The sequence below is a fragment of the Momordica charantia genome, assembly GCF_013281855.1.
Source record: "Momordica charantia cultivar OHB3-1 chromosome 5 unlocalized genomic scaffold, Mcharantia_2.0 BLBB01000005.1, whole genome shotgun sequence".
Classification (NCBI taxonomy): Eukaryota; Viridiplantae; Streptophyta; class Magnoliopsida; order Cucurbitales; family Cucurbitaceae; genus Momordica; species Momordica charantia.
This window is the reverse complement of record NW_028275163.1, coordinates 18,036,632-18,059,118: the sequence shown is the minus strand read 5'-3', so window position 1 is coordinate 18,059,118 and position 22,487 is coordinate 18,036,632. Positions and strand designations below refer to the sequence as shown.

General features: G+C 33.2%; 1 protein-coding gene across 1 annotated transcript; it reads right to left on the bottom strand.

Annotated features, from left to right (window-relative positions):
- Positions 1-6,121: 6,121 nt before the first annotated feature.
- LOC111025059 (cyclic dof factor 2) lies at positions 6,122-8,865 on the bottom strand. The gene is made up of 2 exons (XM_022302910.2): positions 8,365-8,865; positions 6,122-7,675 (listed from the first exon to the last, which is right to left on the bottom strand). The coding sequence occupies exons 1-2, from the start codon at positions 8,491-8,493 to the stop codon at positions 6,284-6,286; spliced, it is 1,521 nt and encodes a 506-aa protein (XP_022158602.1). The 5' UTR covers positions 8,494-8,865; the 3' UTR covers positions 6,122-6,283.
- Positions 8,866-22,487: the final 13,622 nt, after the last annotated feature.

The following is a 22,487-nucleotide window of genomic DNA, read 5'->3' as shown; positions in this document are numbered from 1 at the left end:
ACTACCAAAATTATTTTCAAAATTAATAATAATATCTTTATATGCATAATTTAATAATGGGAAAAATCCTCTAAACAACTTATTAAATCTAGAAAGAAAAATACAAACTGAATTTTCCTAAAAGAAATATTATTGATATTTTAACTCATCAAAATTCGACCTAGGTTGTGGAGCACTAATTGTAGCACACAATGATCTAATATCAATAATCAATTCAATAACGTTAGTGTATTTGTTATTTGGCCAAATTGCGATCTTCCTTTGGGCTGATCACAATTCGCATAAATAACAATACTCAAATCTCACAAAATTATTACTTAATTATTATTAATGGTTTCCATATGAAAATAAAATATCTTAACCTTAAGTTGTTTTCAACAATTAATAATAATATTTTCAAATCACAAAAATAAAAAAAAAATTGTGTCAAGTATTGATAAATGGTTAACTTATCACGATAATATTTGATCTTTAGTAAGCACAACTAAAAGAAAAATCAAACAATTATCCATATTATGTTATGTCAATATATATATATAGACATACAATTATACTATTTATCATTAAATGGTCAACTTAAATTATGCTAGGGCGGTGCCCTAGCACCACTTCACTGTAGGTGGTGGTGGCACTCTTGCCGCCGACGACATCTTTTTTATTTATGTATTTTTTAATACTCGAATTTATAATCATTTATTTGCAAACTAAAATAGTATCGAACTTCATCAAATCAATCGTAATATTTAAACAATTTACCGTGATTAAGAATATTAAATCACGCAAAATTGTTCAATAATTCATCAATCCAAATTATTCTACTAACATGTTTAAACAAATATGTTATTTAAAAGAACAACAATTCTAAAGATCCAGTAATCATCCATGCAAAGCAAGCTCTGATACCACTTGTTAGAAAATTTAAATAAATCCTAATTCATGATTATTCTAAAATAAAAGCCATAAAATTCCACAACAATCAAGACCAAGGATCTAAGCATGGAAGAAAACCAAAATCTATAAAGAGATTAGAATTACCAGATATATTGACAATGAACTGCAAGAAGTTATGGTTTGTGGTCTTCCTCAACTATGCAATACGTACCAAATATGGACAATACTCTCTATTTGATGGGGAACAGGAGGCCCAACAAACATAGTGTATTGGAGACCATAACCATATATTTACAGGTTAATTCAAGGGTTTCCCATAATCCCGTCATGGACTCATAATAAAGATCACTCGTATGTCCATTAAATAACTCAAATATAATTGCTCTTTAATTTGTTACCCACATATCAATTAATTATTAAATTAATTCCAACGTTAGCTACTAAATACTTGGGAAATTTAGCATCTGTGGATGAAGTCGAAGCTCTTGCTGCGATGGAGGGTCTTCGTGCGGTGTTGGAGGCGGGGATTTATCCCATCTAATTGGAAACGGATTCGTTGCGTATTTTCAACCTATTTGATCGGAATGAAAGAAGATGTTTGAGAATAGGTTATTACATATGCGAACTCGTTTCTCTCAAAGCGCTTGCATGGGACATACAGATTTACGAAAAGAGAAGGAAATTCTGTTGCGCATCTTTTGGCGAGAAGGGCTCTTTTGCATTAGGAAGATTTTGTATGGATTGAAGAATGGCCGAAGATCTCGATGGTTTTAGCTTCTCAGTGCCTACATCTTCTAATGTAGTTGTTTTAATTTCTATTTCCTTCAAAAGAAAAAAAAAGGTAATCCTCAATGTTCCATGTATGTGTCGTACTTCTACTGTCCAAATGGTTGTCCGCATGGCTGCCAATTTATGATTCATTTGGAGATGGAAAAAATCATGTTAAAATTTTAAGCAAAATGTGTATTTCCTATTTTAGTTTTATATTTTTATTTTTTATTTTGTCCAACCTAGTATTCTATCATTGTTCGTGTCGTTACTAGTTTTGTTCCTTAATTTTACAATAAAAATCAATTTTTTTAAAACATATTTTTGTTTAATGTCATTCATATCTCAAACTTCACGGATGGCCCTCCTCTTTGATATTTTTTTCTCTCCTAAGTTACTTTTTTTTTATAGCTCATTTTTCTCTAAATATCCTTTGAATCGTTTGATTCTAAAATTACTTTCGAAAACAAACATTAATCATTAAAAAACAAATTTAGTTAAATCAAAATCACTTTTAAAATAATTTATAATTAACCACTTTTAAAAAGTAATTATAATTAATATAGGCTAAAAGTACACTTATTTTAAAATCACCCCAAATATGTTATATATATTTTCCTCGTCGAATTAAAAAAAATAATTTTTAAAGTAATTTCAAGTCAATCATTTGGCCAATAATCCATCTTAATTGACTAGTGATTTTGAATTCATTTCAAAAGTGATTTTGGATTTTTCTAAAATCACTTGCATGAAGGATTTGTTGGCATGACTTAGGTGATTTGACACCCCAAAACAAACATGTCTCAGTAACTTTTTTATTCTCTCCTTATATATTCTATCTCTCAATGATTTTTCTTTATATAAAATTTTTATTCATTTCTATTACTCATCATTGTCTCTAACTCGTACTTCTCTAAAATTTTTCTTTTATCTCTTTCCAATATTTGAAAAATATAAATACGAAGATAAGTCTTATAAATATACTTTAAAATATATATTTTTTAAAAAAAACTTTATTTTATTTTTATATTTAAAAAATAAAACCATAATTTTATAATTATTATGTAGTCTATTAAAATTTAGTTTTTAAATAAATTATTTTCCTTTTTAAAAGAAAACCTTATCAATTACATTTCATATTATACTTTCAAAAAATAGAGAACTAAAATAGTTGCAAAACATGTCTAGTTTTGTTTTTAAAAAATAAAAATTTTAAACGAAAAAAAAGATAGAATAGAATGATGTAAATTTTATTAAAAAAAAAAGAGCAAACAAAATTATCAAAAGGGGCATAGGCTTTTTTTTTCATTTTCTAAAAGTACTTATTGTTATTTTTTTAACTTATAAAATCCATCATAAGTATAAATCGAATCAAACTGGCATAAAACGAATATTTCATGTAAAAATTTTAATTTTGGAGTAAAATTTTAATGTTTTTTAATTTAATGTTTTTTTAGAAAGCAATTTAACGTTTTAGAGGATTAGAAATATGAGAAATAAAAGTGCATTTATGATTCTTTTTTCATTGGAAAAGAAAAAAGAAATGGTTATCTTATACATCTTTTTTGTTCTAAAAATACCAAAAGCAAGAAAGAGAAAAAGAGAGAAAAAAAAAAGTGAGATGTATACACATCACATCTAGCCCTAGTACAAATATTTACTAAAATGTCAGGTTTTGAAAAAAGAAAAGGAAAGAAAAAACATTAATTCAAGGCCATTATTTTAAAGTTTAGGATATGAAGTGATTGATTGATTCAATTATTATTATTATTTTTTTTTTTTTTTTGGTCCAAACGTAAAACAAAGAAATTGCTATGTTAAGGTAATCAACATTAGACAAATTACATGTTCAAGCCAATGAAGATTGCTGACTAAGAATCCTTTATCCCTTTTACAAAGCAAAATAAAATAAAAGCAAAACTTTTGACCAACTTTTCTTGGTTAACTTTTTTGTAAGATTGTTAAAGAAATTGGAATTACTTTTTGGCCCACTAATTTAGAGGAGATTTGAGTCACTTCTCATCAAAAGGAAGCATTCTCATCATGGAAATTTTGGGAAAAAGGTAAACAAAGCTTTCATTTAGCTTTTTGTTTACCTTTTTATATTGCTTCAATGAGAAAAGAAAATGAATAAATGAATAAATATTTATTTATTTATTTTGTTACTTTTTGTTTGTGAATTTTTCTATAAAAATTTGAAAAAACAAAAGGTAAACTTGCTTTCCTCCCTACCCTAGCTTTATAACAATCAATATGATTCTTATCTTTGTGAGCAAAAAGTTTACTTTTACCCTTATACTTATTTTAACAAGTCAATTTTCACTTTAATATATATTTTTTATATTTCATTAAACTTTAATATATATTATTTATATTTCATTAAATTCAACCGGATCCGGAGTGAAGTTAGTACTTAATCAAAATTAAATTTAAAAAAATGTTTATGAACTAACTAATAAATCACACGAAATTCAACCAATGGAATACTCGAAATAAGGCTACAAATTTTCTAGAACTCATCTATAAGACGAACTTGGCAAGTAAAGATATTGGTAGCTCTTTTACCACTTTTTCAAATTTAAGATTCAATGGAGTGAATTTCAACGTTTTGAAGTTTGAAATTAAAATTTGCTATAGTATTTTTTAAAAATACCTTGATTCTTGTGCTACCTTCCCATCACCCTTGTTAGAAAGCTAGATGGGAATTAAATGTGAAGTGATTTATCACCCAATATTTTGGTTTGGTTGGTAACTCTCATGGAGGGTGAATATTAATGATGCCATTTTAAAGGGGACATCCCCTTCTTGCTTTCAATTTCAACTTCATAATATGGTTTTCTTTTCCTCTCTCTCTTTTGGAACAAATTCCTTTTTACTTCAATGTTGTGTACCTTTCTCACACGGTATTTTACCTATTTTTCGTTCTCGAAATTTACATAAAAGTTTGTTTCTCATATGGGTGAGTGAAGACATATTTAAGTTTGGTATTGAATTCGAAAATGAGATGATTTAGAGTTTTTATTAAATATAGGAAGAACCAAAATGAATATTTATATACATTTAATGCATGTTTGGTATACCAGGTGGATTTTGGTGAAAATTCAGATTCATTTATTTATGTAATCCACATTCATTTATTTATGTTTTTTATTTTTGGTGTACGAAATTATTTCATTGATGAATGAAATTACAAAAATGGGTCGATGATGGGAGATTACATCAAACTATTCCAACTAAGCAAAAATAAAGATAAACTATAGTTATGTAAGGGGAGCATTTACAACAAGATATAGCCCAGTGTACTATATCTTAAACAAAAAACCAGTCAAATAAGTGTGTTTTTCCATGAAAGATCCGCTGATTTCTCTCCCTCCACGTACCCATAAAAAGACCCTCATGAAAATATTTGCAGATTTTGAATTTGATAGTTTATGCAAAGAATTGCATTAAAAGAAATAAAAACATTGATAAATATATTATTTCGATGTTATACCTTCATTTCATTGTTTTCTGTCAAAATTAAAATATGTAAAATATAATATATGATAAATTATATAATATTACAAGATAACAATTTTACAAGATTTATAACATATACCTCAATAAGTTAATTAATAATATTTAGTTATAAGTATTGCTTGTTTACCTATTCCATTGGTACATCTATCTTTTGCTCATCTGTACGTATGTGCTTTAGTCCTGATTAGGTTCAATAGATGATATGGTTTTGAGAATGTGTAGTATCGCTTTATATATATATATATATATATATATATATAAAAATGTCTATTTTAATATTTATACTTTTTTAACTTTGGTTCATTTTAGTTCATGTACTTTGAAAATGTTCATTTTAATTTTGTACTTTGTGATACTTTTAGTCCATCTTTTCAAAATTTTAATACAAATTTTACACATAATAGATACTCTTTAGTATAAAGTAATATTTATATTTTAAGAAATTTATTGTTTGTGATGACGTATTGAAATTATGATAAAAAAAATCAGACTAAAAATAAAATGAATTGACCAAAATGGTCGATCTCAAAAGTACAATGACCAAAATAAACATTTTGAAAGTTACGAACAAAAGTTGAAATTTCATAGATCAAAGAAGTCCAGGTCCAGGGACTAAAATAACCGAAGCTAAAAACACACAGACCAAACTAGTATTTTAACCTATATATATTTTAGTACAACTGTGAGTGTGGAGATTCCAATACCATTTGGTCGAAGATAGATGTCTTAATAGGTTGAGCTAATGTTACATGCGACATATATTGAAGCTATTTAAATTGATTGAGATGGATATTCAGCTGGCAAAAATGGACAATAAAATAAAAGCAAATCGCCAAAATGATTATTCTTTCAAAGGTTGAAAGACAATATACATTTTGGAAAATTTCAAAGAACCAAAATCGTTAAGGACTGGTTGGAAACATAAACTTCAACACAAAATACCTCAGGGAGAAATGTAAGATTGATAATAAAACTAAACTGGGGAACAAAAAACATAAAGCCTATGTACCAAATTTCTGGCAAAGCTTTCACAGATATATAAACAGCTTTAAGACAGTTCAAAAAAAAAAAAAAAAATACAATTTATGTGCTCTGATGCAAAACCCTATAAAAGCGAATAAAAGCTTCCAGTTTTAGCTTCCAAGATATGAGGAGCTTCTCTAAAATGGCCTTTGCCATCTGCATTAGTTTCTGAAGTTTCAAAAACAGTACCTTTCGAAATGGTTTCCTTCGGGTATGGACGAATTCCGAATGTTGCCCATATAGGACTCCTCGAAGCCTCGCTCGGGTTATCGACTCGTAATGTCTTTGGAACCACAACGCATTTCTCTGACTTCTGTTCTTCTTCTGTTAGGCTGTTTGCATCTCTTGAATGCTTTCCGAGCGTAGGCGACGAGCTCGTGGGGCAGCTGCCAATGGTGGCTGGGGATGTTTGAGATGCACAAACATCAGAAGGAACAACAGTTAAATTTGTGGCACCGGTTGCAGTCCACACGGGCGTACAACCCCAGCACGAAGCTGGCACGAATTGCAACGGAAGACTCGGGGTGCAAAAGCCTGGAACAGCCAGCATTGTTGCAGGGAGCCACTGAACTGGATTGGGGTGAGGGCTAGTATTCGGTACACTCGTGCTATCCGAACTCTGTGCCATTGCTGATGAAACTACGCCGTTGCTGCCCTGATTCAATGGAAAAACCAATTGTGGAACGGAGTAACAATGAACGGTATTTGATGCAGCGATCTCGCTACTCGAACCAGACAATCTCACTGCCTCCCTCTCGACAACGCTTTTGGGCAATTCGTTTCCACGTATACTAGTTGTTGTCATGGAAGATCCGCAGGAGGATGGTTCTTCTGGACTATCTCTGCAATATGCAGAGCCAATCTCAATGGATCTCTTCTGGTCTCCAAGACTGAGCACAGTCTCCATAGATTCACAGAGTGGTGCTTCAGGTCCAAACTTTAGGACAGTACCATTTCCAGTTGAAGGCCTCAAACTAGGAGGAGACTCGATGCCCGAAAGCAGCTGATGGTGATTGGTCGTATCCGATGTTTCCAACCGGGTGGTTGCAACTCCCTCAGATGATACTATTATCTGTCGATACTGAGACGCTAACTGCTTGTTCCTTCGTCGTCCAGCACCGATAGGAACGTTTCTCATCGTCCCACCAGCAGTCCAATATCTTTGGCAGTTCTTGCAAAAGTGCCTAGGTTGATTGACATTGTAGTTGTTGAAGTAACAGAATTTCGTTTCCAAACTGTTACATCTTGGACAAGGAATGATTTTGTCTGGCTTCTTGAAAACTCTCTCTTGCTCCGTGCTGTTACCATCCGCCTGCTCCTCTTTCGAATGGGGATCCAATTCTTCATTGTTCCCATTCGAAGCTTGGTTTTCTTCATTATCGCCTCCCAAAACCGAAGACCTCTCCGACGGGCAAGAGTCTTCTGCACCCACCAACACAGACTCCTCAGCTTTTTTCAAAGTGTTGCAAGCATCCTGAAAACCATATCCAACAAATTGACACTCTAGCAACAGTCGAAACGACGTATTAATCGAACGTCGAGAACAAGCCAAGAAACGCCTCAAAAATTCTATACTCAAAGGTGGGCAGGCTTTGAAATGGACATTACAAACAAGACTTCACAGCACTTTCCAAATCAGGAAAACAGTCACATTCATTCAGGTAACAAAGATTGTAAAATATGCAACATCAATGACAAAGAAACAAAACAGGAGACAACAGACAAATGAGCAAAATTCTTCCATTCATTGAACCATTTCTACTCAACACCCTCGATGGATCTACTACCAAACTGAACACAAAAAACCCACTTCAATTTCCCATTCCAATTTGGCTCCAAACTCTCCTCCATTGGGCTTCTCCAAAAAGAAAAAAAAAAAAAGAAAGAAAGAACGAAAACAAGAACTATTTGGGAAGAACAGTAAAGTCAACCAAGGGCAAGGCAGCGAAAACATTACACACATACAAGAATTAAATCTAAACCAGACCCAGCAGGGCCCCGCCCCGCCCCGCCCCAAATGGTTCCATCAAAAAACCCAATGAAAGAACAGTTAAAAAATGGGAACACAAAAGGGAAAAAGACACCTGGGTTCTGCTCTGCCTCACAATGGACGAAGAACAAACACGAATACGACACAAAGCAGAAGGTTTAAGGAATGGATACCAGATTGCGGAGAGCGACGGCGGAGGAAATCTGGGATTCCGGCAAGGGGATGGTCCGGCCGAAGAGTTTAATGGCGAGATCCTTGAAATGTGCGCCGGAGACGACATCTTGAGTAGTGGAAGTCGTCATCAATGGGTGTTAATCGCGTCCCCGAATTCTGATTGTTTTGGTTTTGGTTTGAAGAATCCAAGAGAAGACCCATTCAAATATAGGCGAGGAGAAGAACGAGAAAGAACCCATTTCAAGACCCTCGAAATAAAGAGACACGAACCAACATCCTTTCTCCTCTCTTTCTCGCTCTTTTCTTCTTTTTCTCTCTCTCAAAACAAAGCGAAAAGAAAACCCCTCAGAGCTAAAAGCCTAAAAGCACAAAGAACGTGAGGCATCAAAATTCAAAGCTCCCATTTTTATTTACTTCAATTTCCTTTTCTTTAGATGAAACTCTCTCTCTCTCTTTGCTTTTTCACTTTTGAAAATGTCTTTCTTTTTCTTTTTCTTTTTCTTTTTCTTTTTCTTTTTCCCTTCCCTTTTTTCCTTTTTCACTTTCTTTTTCGCCATTTTTAAAAAGGAAGATTGACAAGTGAATGGGACACTATTTTTGTCTACTAATTTAAGTAATTCAGATTGTCCACACCACTAATTCCTCCAACTACGAAAATTATTAAAAAAAAATCTCATTCATTATAAATTTCTGTTTAGTCTCGTAAAGGATGATAATTGGTGAACCTACTTCGAACTTGAGGATAACTTTCTCCTTTCAATCTCATCCTCATTTTTATTGTTTGGGTTCTAAATATTTTCAATAAATACTGGTTTGTTAATAAAATTTATCACTTTTAATTAATTGTTTTACAATTTTACTCTTTTTTATTTATACTACTAATAAACTTTTTTAAAAAAGAAAACAATTATACAACTTTAAAGTTAATGTGATTTTGTTATAAATATTACTAACAATTTTGTTCTTTCTTTGTATATTTATACTTTTAATAATTTTTCTTATAATAAAAAAATTATTCGACTTTAAAGTTAATGTGATTTTTTTATAAACATTGCAATTTTTTATTTAATTTATCAAAAGTAAAATCCGCCTATCTATTACTATGGCCTGAGTATCCATTATGTCTTTCTAAAGTAGTTTATATAAGCAAGTTTTAAATGTCGATATCGATCAAAATGTCAAGGTCTAAAATATACTAAAATATCGATAAAATGACAATAAAAGATTGACGTCGATAGATATTTCTAGAAAAATCATAAAAATCAAGAAATTTATAAAATATATTTAAAATAACAAATAAGCCCCTCAAACTTTTAAATAAGTTAAAAATCTTTATTATTAATATTATATCCATATTAATGATATTTTATTAACATTGTCCTAGATTTTATCGATTGTTTAACGATATATTAGAAATGTCGATTATGATGTCAAATCTATAAACATATAAAAATGTCAATATTTCAATGAAAATTTAAAATCCTCTTTCTAAGTTTAAAATTTCCTACCCTCCATTTCATATGCAACATGGTTAAAAAAAAAAAAACAGATCTACATTACTCGTGTGATTAATATAATTTTGATACAGTATATATACATATAAGTTCAATGGATGTGTCAAGAATAGCTGTTTCTCATTTACTTGTGTATGACGTATTACCTTTTAAATAAATATATATTTTTTTTAACTAAATAAAGGGTAGTTTACACCTTTTTTATATTGTTTTTTTAAAGTAAGTTTACACTTCTTTTTATTTCTTACATATTATATCATTTAAAAATGTATTTCTAGATGCCAAGAATTTAACTCGTAGGTCAAAAACATACATGTACTTTGAGATTCATTTTAGATACTCTTTTTTAGAAAAAAAATAAAATAAAACAATTGAATTCATAGTAAATTTTTTAGAAAACACGAAATAGAAAATAAATAAATAAATAATATATATATATATATATGGAAAATGAAGAATGAGAATAAAGATGTTTATTTTTTTTTCACATGATGCAATAAAATTGTATTCTAGTTTTTATTTTTGTCCACAATCATCAAGATTCTTATTCTACCATCATTGAGGACATTGAAATTGCTAATTTCATTTTTCTACTTAAACCATCTAAGAATTATATTAGTATTTTAAAAATAATTTTGTATATATATGTAACTATTATAATATACATAATATAATTAAGTTTCTTTAATAGTTATACCATCTTCTTTTAGATAAGGTACAATATCAGGTGACATATTTATACTAATTTATCAATACAGCTTTATTATATTAACATATTATTATTACACTCAATTATTGGTAATATTACATATTAAAAAGTTTCATTGACAATATTGAAGTAGTATTCTAATATTCTAATATTCCAATAAAATATATTAATATTAAATATTGTTATAGTGATTGAAAAAGCGACTAAATAATCCAACGAAGCTAAATAGTCGGACATATAACCCCTTTTTTTAATGTTAGAAGTTCAAATCTCTATACTCTTATATGATGTATTTCAACTATTGTATGTTATAATTTAAGTTTATGAATAAAAAAGCCTCTAAATCATAAGGCTAAATAGTCTACTGTCAATATTTAAAAGGCAAGTTTAAATACAAATGTGGTCTCTATCATTTTACATTCATCCATTTTATTCATATATTTTTAAAACATTAATTTTATTGGTAACTTTGTTTTAATTATTATACTTTAAAAACGTGGATTATAATTGGTATAATTTTTAGAAAGGGAAGTAAAATGAAGGTGGCATAATTGAAATATAATGGGAAAGAAAAGGGGCAAAGGGGTAAGAAAAATGTTGCAAGTTACACGATTGACCAAGGACAAGGTTAGATGACGTAAGCACAAGACAAATCTTAAAAACAAAATAAAATAAAAAAAAGTTTATTAGGGAAAAAAAGAAAGAAAAAAGGATAAAAGAAAAAAGAATAAAAAGAGAGAGAAAAGGAAAGTAAGCGTGTGGGTCCCATTCTGCGTGGATCGCTTTCTACGCCGCCTTTAATGCCTTTTCCGGTGTTTCTAATTTCTATTTTTCTATTTTTTATTTTATAAAAAAACATATATAATTATATTAAATTTTGCCTTGCGTGTAACATGAATTAATTCAAAATATACTTTCCAGTATTTAAATGATTAGGGCATGGTGTGAATATAATGTTTATTTTAACTTTCAAAATAAAAACCAAAAAGTCATATATATGTCTGATGGCTAGTCTAGTTCTTTATTTTTGAAGAAATAGAAAAATAATTATTTACCACTTAGTCTCTAAATTTAAAAGAAAAAAAAATATTTTTGCGGACTAGTATACTTCTATCCAATACTTGTATAAATCAACTTATGTGATTCAAGTACATGCGAATATAACTAACAAGAACTGAATCATGGTATCTCATATTTGAACCTATTGAACCTACAACGCTGGATTTTGGATTCTACCGAATTTAACTAAGAGCACTTTCTTTATTAAAGTAGATATGATTATAAGGAAAAGAATCTTTTTTTTTGCCCATGTGTGAATTGCACCCGGATATGAAGAAGTCCTAAATGCTTTAAATGTCGATTCGATTTGATTCATTCGAATACAAGCCTTAGAGGCCAACGAGCTTCAAACAAAAGCCGGAAATGCAATGAAATCTCATCAATTGAACAACCCGATTACACCAATGTTGAATGTAATGGTACCTCTAAAACTCCTCACGCAAACTGTTCGCAGTTCTACTTAAAATAAAAAGATTATAGTGCAAGTGCACACCCATGGAAGAGTATTCTGAGTATTGATCCTCAAGGACAAAAGGTGTCTTTTCAAAATGATGAAGAGTGAAGGTGATATGAACCAAGATGATTTAGCCTTGCTAGGACCAATCACTCGTTCAAGGGCTAGAAAGTTACAGTTAGTGTTCAATGCTCACATCCAAACAGTAGTGAGCTCCACTAATGGACGTCAAGAGGGTAAAGATGGAAAAAAACTTTATTCATGGTGTTAAATGAAGATATACATGAGAAGAAGATGAAGCCAAATAAAGACAAAAGAAGAAGATGAAGAAACTTTGTATTAACTGTTGGATGTGTTATCCTAAACTCGTAGTTTGTAATTATGTAAAAACAAATTTTATATTCAATAAAGTTATGGTTTCATAATCAATCAATTTGTTGTTGAATTCATAGCATTGCATTATCCAAATCCTATAAACTAAACATCGAACGTTATTATCATGTAATCGGGACAATATATACTGGGTATATATTTAATATACCCTCGATATACAAGTGGATAATGTCTCGAGAATAACCTAAAGGGTCTATAGTATATGGATAAGGCTGGATACCTTATCATGGCAACACTATGGATACGACCCAGTTTGTAAATGTTACAGCCGACCCGATCCAAATCGTTCGTGTGCAAACATGCGAGTGAGGGTATCCTATAGAATGAGTTTGTATAAGATCGGACCGCGAAATATCTAATCTTTAGATATAATGTCCTTGACTAACAGGTTGCTATTTCATAGGATTATCAGACAACTTATTCTCAATCCTGAGTGAGTTATAGACTTCTGCCCGTAAAGGCTCATCCTTTGATCTATATAGGTGAGAGTGGCTCGATCGCTGACTCAACATTCCTACTATTTTAGGGACGGGACCAAGTGGGGGAGCTGAGAACATAACTTCACAAGATGGAATTCACTCATCCCCGACTTTAGGGGAGTAGGTGAGTGTTCTCTTAAATGCTGACTCGGGGACTTGAACAAGGGGCTCCACTCTCTCAGTGGCCCAAGAGGGACTTTCGGTTATTGGTCAGACATAACCGGGTTGTTCATTAAAGGAGTAGTTGTATTTAAGAAGTAAGATGTAATACAGGGGTAAGACGGTAATTTGACCCAGCTTGAGTTACGAGCACTCGTGAAAGATTGACTTGCCATTAATGGTCGTATATTCGTGGACACAAAAATATTATGGGAGTTAGAAGAGTACAGCTGCAAGCCTTTAGTGGAGTGACCTGCAGTTAACGAATGTTGATTAACTCGGTTAATGAACTGGACCGATTAATATCGTATCGTTGAAGCTTCTGATTTGTAGGTCCATTAGGTCCCCTTGCTAGCTCATAACAGGTAAAATGAGGATCAAGAATTATGAAATAATTTGAAGTGTTCAAATTACTCTTCAAATTATTTAAAGGAATGTATATAATGTATATTCAAACATTGTATATAAACATATAATAATTAGGTCCCTGACTATAGGTTATACAAGAGAGATGAATTTGAATATGATTCAAACGTTAAGTTTTAATTAAATATATGATATTAATTAAAAGTTAAATATTAATCGTTAATTAATTAATTAATTAATATTTAGATTTAATTAATTAATTAATAATTAGATTAATAATTAATAATTAAATTAATTAATTAGATTAATACTTAATTAATTGATTAATTAAATTAATTTATCAATTCAATTCATTTTGTTAGCTTAAATAGTTCACTGAAATTTTTTGTCATTTTTTTTTTGTATTTCAGCGGTTACTAATCTAGTATACGTATAGTATGCCTCCTTCACCACTCAACCTTGTCTTTGCAATCTTTTGTAGAGGTTTTCCCGGTGTTGTTGTCCCACAGACCTTATCATGAACTTCTTCAAGTCTCTTTGCTGCTTCTTCAACGCCAAGGCATCGAGCAGTGGTGTTCTGAAGTTAAAAGAAGACCTAAGATCTAAATTTGGCCCCCAGCCTTAAAAAAAAACACACACCTCTTTTTAGCTAAAGCTGGACACAAACAAAAGAAACAAGAAAAGCAGCCTCTACAATAAGCAAGTGAATGCTGGTATCTAATCAATTGTCTGAAGCTCCTGAGATCTATTTGGCTTTCACAGGTAGGCAGCTTTCCAGCCCATCTTTATAAAAAAAAAAAAAAACCAACACCCCTACACAAATGTGACATGAGGTAACCCCACGTTCATTTTTTGTTTGTTTGTTAAAAATGCAGAATGGTTCTGCATTGGGTTCTCTACTTCAACCTGCAAAAACAAAAAATTGAGAATTTTTTTCTCTACATAAAACTCTCTAAATTCCCATTGGTTTTTAAAGAAGTGCCCCCACAAGCATGTAGGATCGAATGACAACACTAGAGGGGGGATGAATAGAGTTGTTTACCACTTTTTCAAAATTAAAAATAAATTCAATGTAATAAACAATTATGCAATCAATAAAAGAAGATTAACAAAAAGAAGAAATATTGAACAAAGTATTTCAGTAAACCGTTCTTACTCCACTCCCCAAGACTTCTTCTTGGGTATTTTACTGCAGTGGCCCTCTTACAGGTGAGAACCAAACCGATCGACCCTCTTTTTGTTCTAAGCTAAAGAGAAACCCAAGATCATTTTTACTAGTTCAGGATCCAACCAATTTACTTTTCTCACAACCTAAAGTATTTTGCACCAAAGTAATGGCTAAAAAGCCACACTTTAATGAATCTCTCACAAAAAGATAAACAAGTTATGTGTAGGAGAGAATGAAGATTTTGCAAAAGTTGAGAGGAGAAATTGAAAACAAAAGATTTTGCTTTGATAGTTGGTGTATAGAATGGTGTAATTTGGTGGCTTTAAATAGAGTTTTGATGATGAATTTTGGCCATTGGATTTAGGACAACAAAGAATGAATGATGTAAATTAAGAGGTGAGGTAAGGAAATGAAATAAAAACATAATTATGGTGATTAAAAGAAATTGGTGGAGATTGAGAAATTATTGAGATTTGGAGTGATTGAGAAGATTAAGAGTGATTGATCAAAAGATTGAGAGAAATTGGTGGAAATGGATTTGTTAGAGATTGAAAGTGCCACATGTCATCTTCTCATTTGTTCGATTGTTGGATGCCACGTCAGCATAAGTATGTCCTCTTGATGCCACATGTCAACTTCTGAGTGGTTCACTTGTCCACGTCACCCACCACGTAGGATTTGTCCACTTGTCCACATCACCTGCCACATAGGATTTTTCTCCCGACTTGTTTTGACCATAACTTCTTCGTTTAAACTCCGATTGAGTGATTTGACAGACGTTGGTTTTGTCTTTTCGAGCTCTACGCTATGGATACTTTGAAACACTCAAATTGTTAGTTTATACTTGGTTTGTGATCATCAAAATATTTGGTTTGATTGAAGCTATAAAGCTAACAAAACATTCGTCCGTACCTAGAGAATAGCCGGGAAGATCCGTGGTGGTGTTGAACAGAAATTTCGAAGGTCTTCAAAAGTGAGTTCTTTTTCTCTGTTTTTCCTCTTTAACGTGCTGTGTTTTTTCTCCTTAAAATTCAAGAACACATTTGTCGTTTCTGCTGCGGGATTAACGTCCTATCAATTGGTATCAGAACGACATTTATGTTCTGAAATTTTTCCGGATTAAAATCACACATTTTGGTGGGTAATTCTGCATTTTCTTAATGTGGGTTTTGTGGGTTGGATGTTTTTGGATTTTCGCATACAGATAGCGTTTTTCTTCTTAATTCGAACATGTAAGGGCCCGTTGTTTTGGGCATTTTGTTACATGTAACGAGTCTCTAAGTACGGGAAAATTTTTTTTGCAAGCATCGCGGCGCTGTGCTGCTGCTTTTTGCTGCGACAGTGCTGTGGCGCTACCCTATGGCACCGTGGCGCTGTCCCGGGTGTTTTTGAGGATCGATTAGCAGTTGGACGGCTGTTTCAGACGTCTTTTGTTTTTCTTTTTTTGCTTTCTTAGAATATCAAAATTCGGTCCAACTTTGTTGTTTAATTATTTTGTGCATTTTGAATGTATATTGCATAATGTATGCCATATAGTTTTAAAATCCCATCTTAGGATACATGCATCATATGTATATTTGATATATTATAGATATGTATGTTCATGCATCATATAGTTACAATTGTTATAATGTATGAATGCTTGTTTTAATTTTCATAATGGATTAATATAAGTGTTATATTAATTAGATGAAAATAAAGTTTCATTGAGCAACATTACTTTAGTTAATATAATTGTTATATTAATGTATGTCGTCAATGCATATTTATAGGTTTAATTTTTTAAAATTTTGGTAGATAGAAATTAAAGTATATAATAAAGATTTGCATGCTTTAAAATTAATTAGACCTTAGATTACATCTTCTAATATGATTAGGGGTAGTCTTTTATTCTGATTTAACTAGGTTTAAAATGAATAAGAAAAGACTAAGTATAAAATATTGCCTATAAGGGAACCTTGTCTAAGGAATGTTATGTCTAGGTTGAGGTATTTAAGCTGATCGTAAGGGAACACCTTTACTTGGGAACCGACTTGGGGGTTGAATTAGTCAATATTTTATATGCATGCAATAATGTCATTAGTTTATTAAATGTTTGATAAACTAAAACATTAATATACAACTACCAATATAAATAGTTATATGGGGCCGATAAAAATTTCAATTAGTTAATTTCACTTAGCCGAGATTTACCTAAGTAATATACCCTAGTTTTAGAATACTAAGTGGGAGTAAAAGAGAATGTGTAATATACTATGTATATTTTTGATATACAAGATAAATATAACATACTTTTTTCTCTCACATTTCTCTTTAATGTTCACACTGTGAGTTCCATGCTCGGCGTCGTGTCGCCCTAGGCACGACCTCCCTACGGAAGGTATTTGCATGGTTCAATATCGAGGTGAATGGATATAGTATTCATAGTAAGTGGAAGAAGGACGTGTGACAACACATCCTATAGTCTCCGCTATTAGTTTGCACCATAATTTCATACATGACCTGCATTTAGTTCTGGTGCGATCATCCCCACGGCGAGATAAGGGTTTCTTAGGTTTTACTCTAATATTTTTCTTTCCTACGGTGGGATTATTGGAGCAGACCTTCGAGGTCTGAAAATGGTAGGTCACACTTATTGGGAATTGTTACGTTAGTTAGCAATTTCCTGACCAAATAAACGGTAACTAATGACTATAGGAATAAAAGTTATTCCGGTGTAAGATTAGTTGAGAACGTCTCGCTTCAATGAAGGAGTAGCTGTCTACAATACGGTAGTTGTTGTTTTAAATTACTGAAGCGTAGTTACAAAAAAAATTTGTTAGGGTGCTTGATTACTTTTGCTAAAATTTAATTGAGTTTAAAAGATAGTGCATGAAACTGATATATGTTTGTTTTTATTTTCAGTATGTCGACTTCTATTATTGCTCTCTTAGCCGCTGAAAAACTTAACGATGAGAAGTACAAATAGTAGAAATCGAACCTAAACACTATACTTGTAATAGACGATCTCAAGTTCATCTTGCAAGAGGAATGTCCTCAAGCTTTTACGCCTAACGCCACCATGGCAGTGCACAACATCTATGACTGGTGGATCAAGGCCAATGACAAGGCCAAGGTCTACATCTTGGCGAACATATCTGATGTGCTTGCGAAGAAGTATGAGAACATGGTCACTGCCAAGGAGATCATGGACTCACTACAGAGCATGTTTGGACAACTTCCTCGCAGGCTCGACATGAAGCCCTTAAGTTCATCTACAACTCCCGCATGAAGGAGGACACATCAGTGCGAGAACACTTTCTCAATTTAATGGTCCACTTCAATGTGGCGAAGACGAACATGGCCGTCAGAGCAGAGTCAAGCCAGCTTCATTATGGAATATCTTCCGAAGAGTTTCCTGCAATTCCGCAGCAATGCGGTTACGAATAAGTTGGAGTACACTCTTACCACGCTTTTAAACGAGCTACAGACCTACCAGTCACTTATGAAAAATAAGGGACAGGAGGGGGAGGCAAATGTTACCACCTCCAAAAGGTTTCATCGAGGTTGGACCTCTGGAACTAAGTCTGCGCCGTCTTCTTCTAGAAGTAAGACTTTCAAGAAGAAGAAAGCTGTTGGTAAGGTGCCGAAACCTGATTCCGCTGCTACCGCGACCAAGAAAGGCAAGGCCAAGATTGCAGACAAGGAGAAATGTTTCCACTACAACATGGACAGGCATTGGAAGCCCAATTGCCCAAAATACCTGGCCGAGAAGAAGAAAGTCAACGAAGGTAAATACGATTTACTTGTTTTGGAAATATGTTTAGTGGAGAACGATGACTCTGCCTGGATATTAGATTCAAGAGCCACTAATCATGTTTGTTCTTCGTTTCAGGGAATTAGTTCCTAGAGGCAGCTTGAAGCCGGAGAGATGACTCTCAAAGTCGTAATTGGAGAGGTAGGTCATCTCAACTGTGGCGGTAGAGGAGCTCAAGTTGTTTACAAACAATAATATGTATATATTATTAGATAATGTGTACGTAGTTCCAAAAATAAAAAGGAACTTAATTTCAATTTCTCGTTTGTTAAAACATCTGTATTCTATTTCTTTTAATTCAAATGAAGCGTTCATTTTTAGAAATGATGTGAATATCTGTTCTACTAAACTTGGAAACAACTTGTATGTGCTAAGACCAACCATTACTAAAGCAATTTTAAATACCGAGTTGTTAAAAATGCTAAAACTTAAACAAAAAAGCAAAAAGTTTTTCCTAAAGAAAATACCCGTCTTTGGAACTTAAAATTGGGTCACATTAGTCTCAATAGGATTGAGAGATTGGTTAAGAGCGACCTTCTAAACGAGTTAGAGGACAACTCTTTACCACCATGTGAATATTGTCTTGAAGGCAAGATGACTAAAAGACCTTTTATTGGAAAAGGTTACAGAGTCGAAGAGCCCTTAGAACTTATACATTCGGACCTTTGTGGTCCGATGAATGTTTACGCTCGAGGAGGGTATGAATTCTTCATCTCTTTTATAGATGATTATTCAAGGTATGGTTATTTATACCTAATGCAACACAAGTCTGAAGCCCTTGAAAAGTTCAAAGAGTACAAGACCGAAGTTGAAAATCAATTAGGTAAAACCATTAAAACACTTCGATCTGATCGCGATGGAGAGTATATGGACTTCAGATTCCAGGACTATATGATAGAACATGGAATCACGTCCCAACTCTCTACCCCTGGTACACCTCAACAGAACGGTGTATCATAAAAGAGAGACAGAACCCTGTTAGACATGGTTCGATCAATGATGAGCTTGAAGGGATCGAGTCCCACAGTGGAAGCACGCGAACGCGTGTGCTTCGATCTTGTTTTAGAATTATAACGAAGAAAAGACATAAGTACGAATAAAAGGAAGTTAGTGAAGCATACCTTTGAAGACACCTCTTCAAATTAGACACCAATACCACCAAAAAAGTCTTCCTCGCTATCCTCTGGATGTTAAGAACTCGGTTCGTAGGAACCGTCTTATAATTGAAAGGAAAATCAAGAGATCGAGAGAGAGATTTTCTCGTTGGAGTTTTGGAAACTCAACAATCGAGGACCGGGGAACTGAAAAGAAATTGGGAGAACCTCCCTTTTGTAGAGAAGGAGGAGTGAGAGGGAAGTCACCACTTCCTGAAGTGGATTTCCTCGAATCCTTATCACTTTGTAAATCAGAGTTAGTGTATCCTGTAAGGATCAACTCCTTAGCGCCATACACAAGCATATAGTTCCTCATTCTCTTAAGATAATTGAGGATTCCCTTAACGGTAGTCTAATGATAATATCTTGGATTGGATTGATACCTACTGACAATCCCTACTACATAGCAAATGTCAGATCTAGTACACAACATGGAATACATCAGGTTGCCCACTACTGAAGCATAGGGAACGCGTCTCATATCTTCAACTTCTTGAGGTGTCTTAGGACATTGTTCCTTAGACAGAGGGATTCCATGTCTGAACAGTAGTAAACCTTTCTTGGAATTCTGAATTGAATATCTGATAAGTATTTTGTCGATATAAGTTACCTGAGACAGGACTAGTGTTTTGTTCTTTCGATTCCTTATAATTTGAATCCCTATAACAAACTGAGCGTCTTCCAAATCTTTCATTTGGAATACAGTTGCTAGCCACTTTTTAATGTCAGTTAAGAAACCTACATCATTCCTAATGAGTAGGATATCATCCACATACAACACCAATCAAGCTACAGTGTTGTTGATGATCTTCTTGTATACACAAGGCTCATCAACATTCTCGTCAAAATCATAAGACTTGATTGTAGTATCAAATCTTATATTCCAAGATCGAGATGCTTGTTCTAATCCATAAATGGATCGTTTAAGCTTGCAAACCTTTTGCTCTTGACCTTGCTTAACGAATCATTCTGGTTGAGACATATAAATACTCTCTTCAAGATTGCCATTCAGAAAAGCAGTATTGACATCCATTTGCCGAATTTCATACTCATAAAACATGGCAATGGACAAGAGTATTCTTATAGACTTTAGCCTGGCTACCGGGGAGAAGGTTTCCTCATAGCCACCCCTTCCATTTGGGTGTAACCCTTTGCCACGAGTCTAGCTTTAAAGGTCTGTACCTTTCCTTCAGCGTCTCGTTTTATCTTGTAGATCCACTTACAACCTATAGATTTGACCCCATCAGGTTAATCTACAAGGTCCCAGACTTAATTTAAATACATAGACTCAATTTCAAAGTCCATAGCTTTGACCCATTTGTCTTTATCAACATCTTCCATTGCCTTTTTGTGGGTCAATGAATCCTCAACGTCATCATCAGGTATGACGACCTGGGTTTCTGTTAAACCCACGTAACGATGAGATTGTGTCACAATCTTCCCACTACATCAAGGCACTCTTAACTCTTGAGATGGATGTGACTGACGTGATGTACTAGCGCCATCAACAACTCTTCTTGAAGTGCTAGCTTTCTCAACAACTTTTGTTGATGTATTTGTAGCTTCATCGGAAATCAAATTTAACACAACCTTGCTTCGTGGTTTATGATCTCTCATGTGGTCTTCTTCCAGGAATGTACTGTTTGTCGATACGAATACTCTATTTTCTTATGGATCGAAGAAGAGTCCACCTCTCGTTTCTTTGGGGTAACCTACGAATGACACACTTTTGAATGGGATTCTAATTTCTTCGGGTTTGTCACTAACACATGTGCTGGACATCCTCAACTTCTGATGTGACGTAAACTAGATTTACGTCCTCTCTGTAGTTCAAAAGGTGTTTTAGAAATACTTTTTGATGGAACTGTGTTCAAAATGTATATTACAGTTCTACTACATAACCCCAAAACGAGGCAGGCAATTTAGCATAACTCATCATAGATCGAACCATGTCTAACAGGGTTCTATTCTCCTCTCTAATACACCATTCTATTGAGGTGTACCAGATGTTGAGAGTTAGGATGTGATTCCATGTTCTATCATATAGTCCTAGAATCTTAAGTCCATATACTCTCTACCCCGATCAGATCGAAGTGTCTTTATCGTCTTACCTAATTGGTTCTCAACTTCAGTCTTGTACTCTTTAAACTTTTCAAGGGCTTATCCATACATTGAATAATCATCTATGAAAGAGATGAGAGACTCATTCGCTCCCCTGGCTTTAACATTCATCGGACCACAAAGATTTAATGTACCAGTTCCAAGGGTTCTTTGGCTCTGTAATTTTTTCCAGTAAAAGGTCTTTTAGTCATCTTGCCTTTAAGAAAAGATTCACATGGAGGTAACGAGTCATCGTCTAACTGGCTTAGAAGTCCACTTTTAACAAATCTTCCAATCATATTGAGATTTATGTGGCCTAATCTTAAGTGCCAAAGATAGGTATTTTCTTTTGGAGAAGTTCTTTGCCTTTTGTGTTGAATTTTAGTATTTTTAAACAAATCTGTATTTAAAATTGCTATGACAGGGCCGTTCATTTTAGCCACATTAAAGTGGACCATCAGATTGAGAACATGTTCTCACACTAATGTTTTCTCTTTCATGCGGGAATTGTAAATGAACTTGAGTTGCATCGTGCCGGGTTTGAATGGAGGGCTGTCCAATGACCTGCAATAAGTCAAATGATCTCCCTTGCGGTGACCATGCTCTCATGCTTCTTGGCCAGCACATCAGATATGCTTGCCAAGATATAGACCTTGGCTTTGTCATTGGCCTTGATCCAAGTGTCATAGGCATCCCAACTGGCTCGGGCTGCATTAAGCGTGGGAGCTTGAGGGCACTCCTCAGTTAAAATGAACCTAAGATCATCTACCA